Source organism: Ambystoma mexicanum, chromosome 8, assembly GCF_040938575.1.
Source record: "Ambystoma mexicanum isolate Mex_15411 chromosome 8, UKY_AmexF1_1, whole genome shotgun sequence".
In the NCBI taxonomy this organism is placed as follows: Eukaryota; Metazoa; Chordata; class Amphibia; order Caudata; family Ambystomatidae; genus Ambystoma; species Ambystoma mexicanum.
In genome coordinates, this window is record NC_090929.1 from 535,649,954 (window position 1) to 535,663,747 (window position 13,794).

Sequence of the window (13,794 nt, forward strand, 5' to 3'; positions counted from 1 at the left end):
CACAATGGAATTTGACTCGTGCCTGCTTTTTGCCCATTAATTACTCTTGGCACTCAACTAAACTCTTTGATTTTGGCCTTTAACCCACAGAGGTACCCAAACACAAATTCTGAAGAGGACTGGACGAAATTGAGCATCCAGCACCTAGACCCAGTCAGTATCCACAGAGTCCGATACGAGGGATCCCTACCTTACAGGTACTATATTATAACATGAAAACAATCTGTATACTTTGGTACGGGCCACATTTTGCAAAATAGTTGGTACAGCATAAGACATACCAAGATATCTTTTCACAGATTGTTCACGCAGGAAGTCACCAAGAGCTAAGGTGCATCCGGCAACAACCAGAGAATAGAAAGTGCAACTACAGGTAACACCTCTCCACCGGCATGGTAGTTCCTACATTAAATACCGATCAAGAATATTCCCTTCTTACAATCCCCTTTTGTCCATTTTGTAACCCTACTGGGTTCGGGACACAAGCAAAAACGCCTGTGGGTAATCCGAAGAACCTCTCAAAACCCTCCAAGATGTGGAGGCATTTGAAGAAATCATGTTGTTAATGAGAATGCTAGATTCTCCGTCCTGAAGAAGGCGGCTAGTTATAAGGACCGCTGAAACCGGTTGACTATTTTTAAGAGGTGATAGGCTGATTACCACAAATCCGAGACCCTACATACGCTTGAGGAGAGGGCTTAAAGTAACTCAAATACATCATTTTAACCCCATCAAAACAGTATAAAGTCTTCTTACTGATTGATAGAAAATTTCTTTTAAAGCTGTTTGACCATTTGGCCAAAACACATTTCTTAATTATAAGACACAGACTGGAGGCGGTAATAATAAATAAAACACTGACCCCCACAAAGTGTGCACTTATTACCTAGACTGAGGAAAGTAGTGAGAGAGTTGAGGGCAGGGATCTCCATACCCCTTGTAGGCAGCACACCATCGCCAACCAGGCACGGGTGTACTACACTATGGAGGCATGAGATATTCACACACAGGGCAAGAAAGCTATCATTAGGGACTTAGATCCACGAATAAATATATTTTTTAACAAAACAACTACTGTCCATTTTGTGTTATATATCTTTGCTATAAGTTGTCATTGTGCTAATATAAGCTATCAGACGGAGGAAATCTCCTGCAACTCAGAGAGGTATACTGCAGGTGGGAAGTGAAACCCAGCGAGATAACTGGGAAAGGCTGTACATGTTATACACTGCATACGAAAGCTAAACTCAGAGCAGTATCCGAATGCTATGCTGTTTGTATACCAGTGTGAATGCAGAGTGCATTTTAACTTAAGTGCAAAAGCAAGAGCCAAGAAGCATACCTTCTCTTATACCGCCCCCCCATACCCATCCACACCCTCTCCCCTACCCAACTACCCATCCAATTCATGGACCCTAACCCTTTTTTCCCGTGGGGGTCACGGCCAACCTGTGTTGAAACTAGTGCAGGTGCCAAACCCCTGAGGAGAGGAAAGAGTGCGTTTTCTACCTCTGCGCGAGAACCTGGGACCTGACATTGCAGGAATTGGTAAATTAAATGTTTGTTTTAAAAATAAATTGCAGCATCTGACCTACTTCTTCAGGACACTTGGGCACTTGAGATTATAGATTACATCAAACATTGGATTTAAAAAAAGATCGGGGAAGATAGTTAGGGGGGCTAGTAATGCTAACTAGGGCCTCAGTGAACTGTATCAATCCTTCCAGTCACTTGTCGCTCAATTTCGCTAATGCAATCAAATTTTATAATTCTGGACTAGGAAATTCCCTGGAGCAGAGGTACCTGCCAGGTCACTGCATGCATCTGACGCAAAAAGTCATCAACCTGCTACAAGTGGGAGCTCTGCATGAAATTCAGGAGGAGATTTTCTCCCTCTGGGGTACTCCCAAGGTGGACCACTTTGCTTCCAGTGTTAATAGGAGGTGAAGGTCACATACTATGTTTCTCTTGCATGGCTTAGAGGACTACCTCACATAGACCAATTGGTCTAATGAGTGAAGCCTAACAACGAAGGCTAGATTCAACAACCTTCCTTTGAAGACAGTGACTTCTCATGGACCAATTTGAGTGGCTGAGATAGCTGCAAACTATGCAGCAAACTATGCAGGGCCATGCTGCACTTTTCTTTCTTTTGCCCTGGATATTTGCTTCCTAGATGCAGACTATTGCTCACTATATTGAATAAGCACAGATTTCGCCAATGCCATGTTGCTTTACTATATTTATAAAAAGATAAAAAGACGAATCGCCATATTTAGGTTGGGCGCTATTGGAATATTTTAAGCAGGCTTATATCTGAGATTTAAATGTGTATATATGATTTGATTGCCTCTTTTTAATGTATTTGCTCTGTAATCATTAGAGAGCCATACCCAGTTTATGACAGGATTTGCATACGTCACCGGGACATTTGAATATGCATGTGGTCGTGTCATTTACCACAATTATGATATCAATTGCAGTAACCCACCTATATTTGTATGTTAGATGATGCAATCAATCTTTTAACCATTTGGAATATATTTGTCTATGAAATTATACTGTATAGTTTTATGGAAATCCGACAAACTTTAAAGAAAGAAAAGTAAATCTCATATTCAAATGATATGTTCTGTTGCAACAAGTGAGTTTTCCAGAAGACAAAAAAAAGGAAGAAAGTTGTTCTTTTGTATCACTATTGGAGAGGACTGCGCAAAAGCTGTTTTGTGGTTGAGTGCAGGTACTACTCATTGTGTTGCTTCTCCCATGTTAAGTATGGTGTTTACTTCTAACATTTGTAAAGGGTTATCTATAGTAGGTAGCCAAACACAAGACAAACTAATGTTTGTGTCTTCAAAATACACAATCAAATACAAGGAACTATGTTTTAGGCATTGGTGTATTGCTATGCCCGCCATGGGCATATACATAGCCCACTTAACTTTGAGACCACATACACCATTATACAGTGCAGGGTGGTAGCACCATTAGTCCCATCTAGTAAGTGTACAAAAACAAAAATCACTGTTTTCAAAATGCACAGAAAGCATAAAGAAGCAAATCATCATATGCCATTGGACAAACTGCCTCCACAGGAGAGATATGTGCAGCTAGTACTTTGAAGGCAGTCCCTGCCAACAAGCATATGTCTGGCCTGTTCCCGGACACATTTCTCCTTACATCCATTTGATGCCTGCCCCCGAAGGAAAGCCAAAGCTGACTTTAATGAACATCTGATAATGGGTGTGGAGCGCTGGTCAGGTCAAGGAGGATGTGAGAAAGGCCCTGCTTCCATAGACAATCTATAATTCAAAGGAATCCAGCTTCATATGCCATTGGCCAAATGGCCAGTGCAGCCGCTCTGTATATGTAGTACTTTGAAGGCTGTGCTTGCCAATACGCATATTTAATCGGTCCTGCCTGTTTACAGAGACATTTCTCCTCATGTGTAGATGGGGGGGCCAAATATGACCCTCATGTCCCCTCACATGACTCAATACAAAAAGCAGAGAACCGGCAGATGTGCCTCACTCTTAGGCCCAGCACTGCGATCCTCTCTGTATCGCAGGTGTGAGAAATGTTACTCTTTCAGACAGCCATTCAGACGATACCCAATCAATGATATGGAAATGACATCGATCGAGCAAGTCGACTAACTACAAAACCTGAAATCAATGACGTCATCACTGACATGACATCGCCACACTTATACATGATGTACATATCCATCCATTCATGAAATTACACAATCATGAAGAACTAGTTTATTGCATATAGGCACAAATCACATGCTTATGACCCAGAGAGGTAGAGGACGGACACACATACATATTTCATATATATTCATATCTTTCGCCAAAGCTGAAATCGCAAGATTCAAAGTATTCATATATTTAGCTTCCACATGCTGGACTGCTACAAACATGGGGAAGCCGTAGGTAACAATATGGAAGCTATAGCATGTTAAGCTAACTGTATCCTGTCTGCCAAAGACCAGTATGTGTTCATTATTTTTTTTTAAAAGGCTTTCAATTACTTTTCTAAAAATGAAATAGGTTACATAATGCATAATTACAGTATTGCTACTGTAAAACACGACATTGTCTCCATGCTTTACAGTGAAGTGCATCTAAATCTCAGTGTCAACTAGATTTCATTTTGTTGGGGAAGATGCACCATATTGACGAGTGGACACCTTTGCAAATGTACATGACCATGCAGCCATATGCTTTGATGACAAACCTAGTCCTGTGGCCTGCTGTTAACATACAGTTTGCAACTTGTGCTCAACCCATGAGCTGATCCCATACTGCTTGACATGCTATTTTACCATGTTGGTTTATACCTGCTACCCTGAAAGTGAGATGGCCAAAAAACTACAATATTCTGCCTAGTTTGCCCAGTTCTCTGCCTGCTATGCCATCCACTCTTAGTCTTTTACATAATGGATACACAAAGCCAACTTGATATTTACTTAAAGTGGCGATCAATAGTTTCATCCAGTCTGTACATCGACAGACCTATTGCAAAACTGTAAACTGTAGTTGGCCTCCAGAGCTCACTTTGCTCTACGATTATGTTCGCATTCTATATTTGCACCTGCAGTAGAGCGAGCTGGCCAAACTGTTTTAAGAGCCTTTGTATCATATCTATTTATGTGCATCAGTTTATTCAGCTAACCTTTTTACAGACACTCATCCAGGGCTCGCAAAGTATTTTCGCCCACTCGAGTAGATTATAAGAAGGGCGAGTACCATTTACAGGGGAGGTTGGAAACTTTTATTTAAACTTTACTTTGTTTGCAGTAAATGTCAAATACAAGTTTCACTGTGCATGGCTGACCTCTGGGTGGCAGCAGTGTGCCAAACTTAAGTGGGCTTGCAGTGACATGCACCATTTTACAGAAGGAATTTGCAAGACCCGACTTACCTCATGAATGACTTACGGTATACAAAACTGCTGTATTGTTGCTCATTTTATATCTTGGGTACAAATATCTTCTGGTGGCATTAAAAACATTAGTACAAAATTGCTAATCAATGGGTATGTTTGCTAATCAAGAAAAATGTAATTAGCAAACTCTGCTAATCAATTTTTGAAAACTAATTTATGCCTTGTAAGAAGGAGAGACAGGCTTCCAGAGGTGCATGGAAGGGCTGACATGATCGCCGCAGCCAGAGGCAAGCAGAAACAAGGCACCCAACCGAGGACAAGTGGAGACTGGAATGTTCCAGTTACCAAGAAAATGAGCCACCTGCAAAAAATCTGGCTAAAATCTTCATAATTACAAGCAGGACAGCTTCATTTTGTGGTCCCAACACACATGACCCAGCCAAACAGGACAATGCCCTTTTAACCTAGGTAGACAAAGGACTGTTCCCATTGAACCAGATGGGAAAAGCTACAAGTTTTGCCCACTAACTGCCAACTGAATGCACTCTCCCAGGCTTAGGTGATCAGAGATGGCAACATTCGAGAACACATCACAACTCCATTTTCATTATCATCGCCTTGAAAAGGTACATTCAGTCTGGTAACCGTCCAGGGTCCAAGGCTGGGAGGACACATTCTGAACAATCCAGAGTCACCTTTTACGGGAGGATATAGTTTGCTGCAAGGGCCAATGGTCTCTCGGTGACCCTGAAACATTGTAGACTGGCTCCAGTAGAGGTGGTCCCAGGGGAAGCCACCATATACGGCTATCCAATGGTAGAACTAACCCCTATAGATCCTATATGTAGCTCACCCAAACTGACCAATGTGAATGTCCAATAGGTTTCTGGGATGGAACCTGTGATATCACACTGGAATAAAACCGGGTGACATGTTCAGAAGACAAGAGCTATAGAGGATACTTGTTTTCCTGTTGTGAACCCTGTAATTTTTGTTTGCTAATAAAAGACAGTAAACTTTGCCCTATGGCTAATTCTTCTGTTCTTGTGGCGGGGAGTCTTTGATGGGTCCAAGGGTTCTCTGCTGATAATAGGGTGACTGCTAGAGATCCCCGGCCACATCTATACACATGCTTTTGACATCACTTCCAACACCCCCACCTGTAATTTTCCACATGGTGCATTGCCAGAACAAATCAATCTATTTACAATTCCCAACAAGCACTATCCATCCAATTCAAAGCACAGTCCTTCATGAATCCGCCCCCGTTTCAGAGATAACCCCCCATATCTCTTTGTATAAAGTCACCTTCTAATCCAATGAAAGCCCACTTCTCTGCCTCGGACTACAGAAAATATCCTGTTCCAGGACTTTGTGTTCAGTTCCTAATCACCCTTTCCCTCCTCTGCATACAGGTATTTCAAGTTTGGTTTCATATTGTGTTAAGTTTCTAGCTTTCACATGTTTATTATGTTGAATATTCCTATGTTCTAGGACCCTAAGGTTTCTCCAAATCTAATGTTTTCATAGCTCAAAGTAGAATATTTGTCTGTATAACAAGCAGATTATGTTCAAGATTCAGCTTCCAATTTCTAATCGCTTTTTCTAGGTTTTACTTTCAAGGCACCTTTTATGTTTGTATAATCATGCCCCAGTCCCATCTCCAGAGGATAGGATGTCCCCTAAATATGGGAGAAAGGGGATCAGGATGGGACGTACGAATACACAAGCATCTGGTGAAAATTCACAACACAATCCTAAGGAAAGGAACTGCCAGGACTAAATCAACGAACTGTGTAACCCCAGTCGGGTACTTGAGGGTGAGGGAAAACCTTAGGTTTTGGAGCAGTTGTCTGCTCTGCACATTGCTACGTGCCAACTTCTGGGGAGTAGACCCAGATCAGCCAGTTATCCAGGCAGTAAAAGACATGAATTTGAATCCTCCTGCAATGAGCACCATGACCACTTGGTAAATATCCTGGGGGCTGAGGAGAAGGCAAAAGGCAGGACTGTAAACTGTTAGTGGCTGCCCCGAACTGCAATCCACAGGTAATGCTGGTGTTTTGGTTTGACAGGAATTTGCAAATAGTCAACAAGGGACACCAGCCAGTCCTTTAGGTCTCAGGCGTGAAGGATTTGGCCCAGAGATACAATTGTGAACTTGCCTTTGCACAGATGAGCTGATGAAGATCCAGAATGGTTATCAGACTACTGTCCTTCTTTGGTACCAATAAATAATGGTGGTACTAACTCTTTACACTCTCCGTTTGAGGCACCATTTCCATGGCTACGACTTGCCTGCCTTTGAGCTAAAGAGGTTGGCAGCATCAAAATGCACACTAGCAACTGGTCTAGATTTCAGGAGTAAACCTAGTGGTCCACATCCACAAATGTCTGCAGACTATGTTCCAGCACTCCCTTGCGTGATTTGCTTGTCCACCACCTCCCCATCAGCAGCCTTCTTAACAATGCAGTAAACAGTATGGGTGAAGAGCCAAGAAGCTAGTATGGTCGTCAAAGATAGGTTTTCAAAAGCAAACGTTTTCAGTGCTTTTGAACTGGCCATAGAGGTATTCTGGGGTAGAATGGATGGACTGAAAAACAGGATGGGCTGGTCAGGGTCTGTATGGGTGGACCCTGTGCTTCAGGATCTCTGTAAGGATGTGCTGTTTTTTGGTAATGGAAGGGGGTGTTATTCCCAGGGTCTTCAATGCTCTTGTGACAGTGCGCTGAAAGTGAGAATTTAAAAGTAACCTAAGGGGTAGATTATATGAAGTCCATCTCAGGAGAGGTGCCCAAACCACTGCCCTCCCCGTCCTCACAAGGTTGCGTGCAAGATCGGTGGGTAGTTCACCTAGCATACTCTTTCTGAGAACACTAGGAAGAAAGGGATCAGATCTCCTTTGATAAACAATCATCTCAAATGTTGGCAATTATTGGGTTCTGGATGCTGGGATCATTTTGAGAGCGCTGAATATTAAAGCATTGAGGCCTGAAAATCAGGCCCAGGATCAAGCTCTAAAGCATGACGTGAGGTGTTGGAGAATTTTTATTGACCTGGTAAGGAAGATGCAACCGTCCTGGGCTTGCCCACCACCTGCACCTTATAGAAAATGTTGGGCATCTTAAGTTTGATTTCCTCCAGGGTGGAGGCGACAATCAGTAGCGATACACGTGCTGGAAAACGTGCAGGTGGGCATTCCCCTTTTGACTCGCTGAACCGGGGAGAATTCAACTTAATCTCTGGGAGGAGGATGTGGTTCAGTGCTTCGACCAATAAGGGATCTTTTATCTTTTGCTGTTTTCTTCTTTCAGGTTGGATCCTTCAGATTGGGCCCGGACTTATTCAGGGATTTGGGGGTAAAAGGCATGAACACTTTCAGAGTCCCACGGAGAATTGAAAATACCTTTTTAACCTGCCCCTGAACAACCTTAAAGTGCATGGTTTGACATTATTCATGTTAGTCACCGTCGTGGATCCATCCCCCAAATAACAAATGGTGCTGGTGCAGACCAAAAATCGACAATGGCTTCTCAGTCCTAGTAGGAATTAAAGCTAGCAGTCTTTTGGGAGTGAAGGGGCAGGGGGCGTCACATTGAACAAAAAAAATGCTGTGACATTCCTAAAGCAGTATCTGAGTGCAACGAAAAAGCAACGGGGGACACGGGGCGTAGGTGGCTATGTAGATCTGTTGTGACTTCCCATCAAAAATCATGGCCACCAACGATGCAGAGCAAAATTGCACACCCTGGGGGATGAAAAGCATTTTTATAAACCAGCCTGTGTATGAGTGGATATTTCTAAGATGGGGAACCTATGAGAGGAACTACAAAGAGCTAATAAAAATTAAAAAAGCACATATTTAATGAAACCAGTATTTGTAATACTCTTAAAGCTCTGTTTGTGTTTTGAACATTAATGAATGTTACAGTAATAGTATTAACATTGGACAGAATGAACTAGAAAATATTGTTGAATATGCAGAGTTTTTTTTTTTTTTAAAGATCAGTTCGAGAAGACAAGAAGAATGCTTTTCTCAAAAGCTGCGGGAGCAAGCAGTGATTATGGCCGGGAAATTTAAATGCATTATACACAATAAAAATTAGACCAATTCTCACACATTGGTGACGTCAAACACTCTTGAGTATTCACAATCTTCATTGCCATAGACTTAATTATGTCAATTGTCTCAGTTAGGAATTATAATTTTGCTGTTAAAGTGCTATCCTTTGTTTCAAAACCTTTAAATATCAATCTTGTTGGCATTTATACCTTGCGATTTCTAGGGGTCGACTGCATTTTTAGAACAAACATAAGAGGCACAGCTCCACCTCACTGAGGCCCGACTAGGCTGAAGCACGTGTCTGGGGTTGCTGTTGGTACTCTTGTTCAGAGTTGCCTAGTATTTCGGTGCTTCACTGCCCCTGGGCAGGACAAAGACTGATACGCAGGGATATTTCTCTTCCGTGAAAGGGACAGTGATCTAAAGACTTCATTGAGACTCTCCCGGGGGCCATCCACACAAGAACAGGTCAATGGGCCGTGTTTGTGCCGGTAGAGGGACTCCTAACCCCCTTGTTTTGAACATTAAATAGCTATTCAGCTGAAGAGTGCCCAACTTCAGCCCTAGGGTAGCAAATCAAAACAGGTCAGGTTTGCGGCATGAACTATCATTGGCTAACTCGAACATATATTGTTCGAAAGGTGTGTAATGTGTCTTATACATATTTTTGCAAAAAACAAGGGGGGGCAGGGGTTTCTGGCCCTCTGCCGGACATTAGTCCCGGTTATGAGAGCCTTACCCAGAGTCTTTAGCTCACTATCTTTCACAGAGGAGAAATATCCAAAACATATCGGTCTTTGTCCTGCCCTGGGGCAGTATAGCACCAAAATGCTAGGCAACTCTTCTCTAAAGAAGAGTACCAACAGCAACCCCAGACAGGTTTTTCGGTCTGGTTGGACCTCATCAGTAGGGTGGAGTTGTGCCTCTCTAAGAATAGTGAGCAAGGGGTCCACGTCTAGATTCCCCTAGGAACTTAGGGTGAGACCCAAAGTTACTTAAATTATGCAAAAAACAAGGGGGAGGGGAATCCTGGGAGTCCCTCTGCCAGACATTAGTCCTGAGTCTTTAGCTCACTATCTTTCTGTCAGACATTCTGAAAACCAGAGATGCTTGGGACCCTCTACGCCCAGAGTTGGGCATTACTGACTGCTAAAGTTCACTAAGCGGTCCAGTTCTGTAATTTAATTCATTTGGTACAAAGTGACACCACTGACAATTTAAAAGAACTTGGTTATAGGAGTGGGATATATTCCAAAGACTGCATCAAACCCAGATGTTACCGACAACAACGACCTTAGAAAAGAAGGTGTGACAAAAGTATATTTTTGGAAAGTAAACCAAAATCAACAATGCAATTTTAAACAGATAAAATGGTTCATAAAGTCAGCATCCACTATTTGCCAAATTATTTTTAAAGTAGGGTCTTGCTTCTTACGGTTTACTTGCCTTCCATTGGTACTTGTACGGATACGCAGCCTGTTGGGGACCAGATATACACTTTGCTATTTCCAGTACATATGGCAAGCCTTGGTTGTCGGGGGTCCCATTGAAATGAACGCACAGCGGACACCTGCTCCAAGACCACAAACAATTTCATCTTCTGAGTATCCCAGACCCAAATGGAATATGGAATGTTATCTATTGGATGGAAAACAAACAAGGCATGTGATGTACGGCAGGAGATGTGCACACACCTTTAGAAATGGCCTTTTGGAAACTAAAAAAAAGTGCCCATAAATTCTGTTTGGATTACTAATGGTAGATTGTGACTAGGTAAATAATTAACATTTATGGAAAGGTAACATCAACTAATACAATCTAACTTTCTGAACGAGAGGATGTTTGATAATTTTCTATGCACTAAAGTTCTCTTTTTCACATTTGGCAAAACTATTATAATTTAAAACCATTTCCTGACAAGACGTTTAAAAGTGTCTTTGGTATCTCCAGTCATCTCTTCTCAAATAGTCCTAAATATATGACCCAATAGTGAGAACGGGCTATTGTGGTGGGATTGCAAACTGCTTCTCAAAGGTGTTGATTTTATAATAATGTAGGTGGCAGCCATAACTGTATGTGCAAATTCTTTGCACAGAGCTGGGCTGTTCCTTTAAAAGACACTGTAAGCCTTTGTACATCTCTAAATATTTTCACAATGGATGGTTTGCAAACATTCAATCAAAACGGAGAAAAAGAGCCCTTGGAATGGGTACAGCAGTTTCCGGTCAGCAAGTAAACATAACTTACCTGAAGGATGTACATGCTTGAGTGAATAGTCCTCTATATCAAACTAGGAATTATTGGTAAATGCATGACATACCAGCAGACATTTAGGGAGACATCAGACTGAAGCTTCTTTCTGTAGCAAGGCTCCCCCCAGCCCCTCCACAGTCCCTAACCTCATGTTCACAGAACTCCAAACTTATCAGCCATCTTAACTGTATTTGCCAATTAAAAAGCAAGTTACTTACCTGTAACTATTGTTCTCCAGCAGGGATCTGGCATGGATTCACATGCTCATGAATATTCCCTGTTGTCAGCCTGAGAATCCTTGGTAAAAGAAAACACTTTCATTTTCACTTATAAACTGTATTTCTCCTTTAAACCAATCACTGTCCTCTGGATCATACTGCCTCCATCCAATGACATGCCTCTCTCCAAGCCCCTCCTCCGACACCCATCTTCAGATTTGGTAAGCACGTAAAGTGGCAGTATGACCAAGAAGAGCTGCAGATGGGTCGGGGAGAGGGTGAGCATATGAATCCATGCCAGACCCATGCTGGAGAACAATAGTTACAGGTAAGTAACCTAAACCTTCTCCAGCATGGAGGCTGGCATGGATTCACACGTTCATGAATAATGAATATACAGCACTACCAAATTACACGACGGGAAGTGGCAGGGCTCAACAGAAGCAATTAACACTTACCCCTGGAACAGACTCACCTCGAGCAAACAGGTTGCGCAGCACTGCATGGCTGACTCTGGACTCTTCCTGGGAATCCCTGTCGACGCAGTAGAACTTCGTGAAGGTATTCGTGGTCCTCCACGTCGCAGCCCTGCAGATGTCAAGCAGGGGCACACCAGGTAGGAACGCCGTTGTCACCGCGATTGCTCTGGTGAAATGGGCTCTCAGGCCGCTTAGCCAGTCGATGACAGTGCATGATGCAGTCGGAGAGCCATCTTGAGATAGAAGCCGGGGACAAGGCCTTTCCATGATTCACAGGCCCGAAGTTCACAAACAATTGAGAAGTCTTCCGAAAACTCTTTGTGCGTGCCACGAAGAACTTCAAGGAACAAGCAACGTCCAGCGAATGCAAGGTCCTCTCCGCCAGCAACGAAGGGTTCGGGAAGATCACATGCAACACCAAAGGCTTGTTGAGGTGGAATTCCGACTGAACCTTTGGCATGAAAGTGGGTTGCGTACACAGTACCAGCCTTGATTCGTGGAAAGTCAGATACGGCTGCTTGCAGGATAGTGGCTGAAACTCACCCACTCGTCTGGCTGAGGTGATGGCCACAAGGAATGCCCTCTTCCACGCGAGAAACTTGGGAGGGGCTTGATGGATTGGTTTGAAAGGTGCCCCATGAGTCTGGTCAGGACCACTTGAGTGCCCATGCCAGGGCAGACGCCTTTAGCAGAGGGAAAAATCGAAAAAGCCCCTTGAGAAACTCCTTGACTAGTCTCATCTTGCACTGACACAGAGGGCCTCATTACGAGTCTGGCGGTAACCGAAGCGATAAAACCGCCTGGTTACCGCCGGACTCTTATTACCATTCCGCCTCCGTGATTCCCGGAATTACCGGGGCATTACAACCCCGGTTTTCCGGGAATCACGGAGGCGGAATGGTGTTAATCCCCATTCCCATTGAGTCCTATGGGACTCAATGGGAATGGGGATCATGGAAACACCGGCAGCATCTCGTAATGCAGCCGGTGTTTCCTAGTCCGCCTGCAGGCGGGCGGTGTTAAACCCGGCAGGTCAAACCTGGCGGGAACATCAGCTCCTGCCTGCAGGAGTCGGGATCAGGTGGTCCGGAAACAACGGTGGCGGCGGGTTTACCCCCCCAGCAATCGTACCCCCCCAGCAATCGATCGCCCACCGGAACTCCTCGTTGAGGGGGATCTTGTCCGCAAAATTCCTGAACACTTGTATCCAACATGCATCCAAGAATTCCTGTAGGGGTCACATCTGCAACCCGCAGAGACGGACAAGGTAGGCGCAGGACGACATCATGCCCAGCAAAAACTTGATGGCCGTGGCCATCTTTGCCGACGACAGTCGCTGTACCTTCCTTCGAATGCCTGCTAGCCTCTCCGATGGGGATGGCAGGCAAGCCACTGTGTTGAGTCTGGCGCAGAGGGACAGCATGTTATGCGATGGTATTAAGCAGGACTTTGGATAGTTCAAAGAGAACCCCCAGCTCCGTCAGTAGTCGGATGGTCTCCGTGTGGTCGCCGGCCAGTTCCAGGGAGCAGGCTCGTATCAGCCAATCATCCAGGTACTGGTAAACGTGCACTCCCTATAGACATTAAGCCAAAAGGTAGGGCCTTCACCTGGTAGTGCTGGCCTTTTACCACGAATCGTTGGAAATGCCGATGTTTCTTGTGGATGGAGACATGGAAGTAAGCATTCTCTAGATCCAACAACGTCTGGAAATCCCCTTCTTCCAGTTGGCCGAGCATGTGCTGCAACGTGATTAACCTGAATTTTTGGGATTTCAAGTACTTGTTTAAGCAGCACAGGTCCAACCCAGACTTCTTTCTTGCCCCTTCCCGTAACATGGCTCGCACTTCTTCCAGGAGCTGATGGATGTGCTGCTCCTGATGGGGAAC

The 13,794-nt window shown here is 43.9% G+C and overlaps 1 protein-coding gene and 1 long non-coding RNA gene across 9 annotated transcripts in view; one reads left to right on the top strand and one right to left on the bottom strand.

Moving 5' to 3' along the window:
* Positions 1-13,794, bottom strand: part of WRAP73 (WD repeat containing, antisense to TP73) — a 1,098,908-nt gene that overhangs the window by 82,707 nt on the left and 1,002,407 nt on the right. For 2 of the 4 annotated variants that reach the window (XM_069610230.1, XM_069610233.1), the window contains one exon: positions 10,404-10,595. In XM_069610230.1, the coding sequence (XP_069466331.1) occupies positions 10,404-10,595 (192 nt within the window). Of the gene's footprint in view, positions 1-10,392; positions 10,596-13,794 lie in introns of all 4 variants that reach the window. The other 2 variants (XM_069610231.1, XM_069610232.1) reach the window with 2 other exon arrangements.
* LOC138472189 (uncharacterized) overlaps positions 1-13,794 on the top strand; it is a 156,639-nt gene that overhangs the window by 636 nt on the left and 142,209 nt on the right. For 3 of the 5 annotated variants that reach the window (XR_011268566.1, XR_011268570.1, XR_011268568.1), the window contains exons 2-3: positions 91-197; positions 300-373. This is a non-coding gene — a long non-coding RNA (uncharacterized lncRNA). The remainder of the gene's footprint in view (positions 1-90; positions 198-299; positions 374-13,794) is intronic. The other 2 variants (XR_011268569.1, XR_011268567.1) reach the window with 1 other exon arrangement.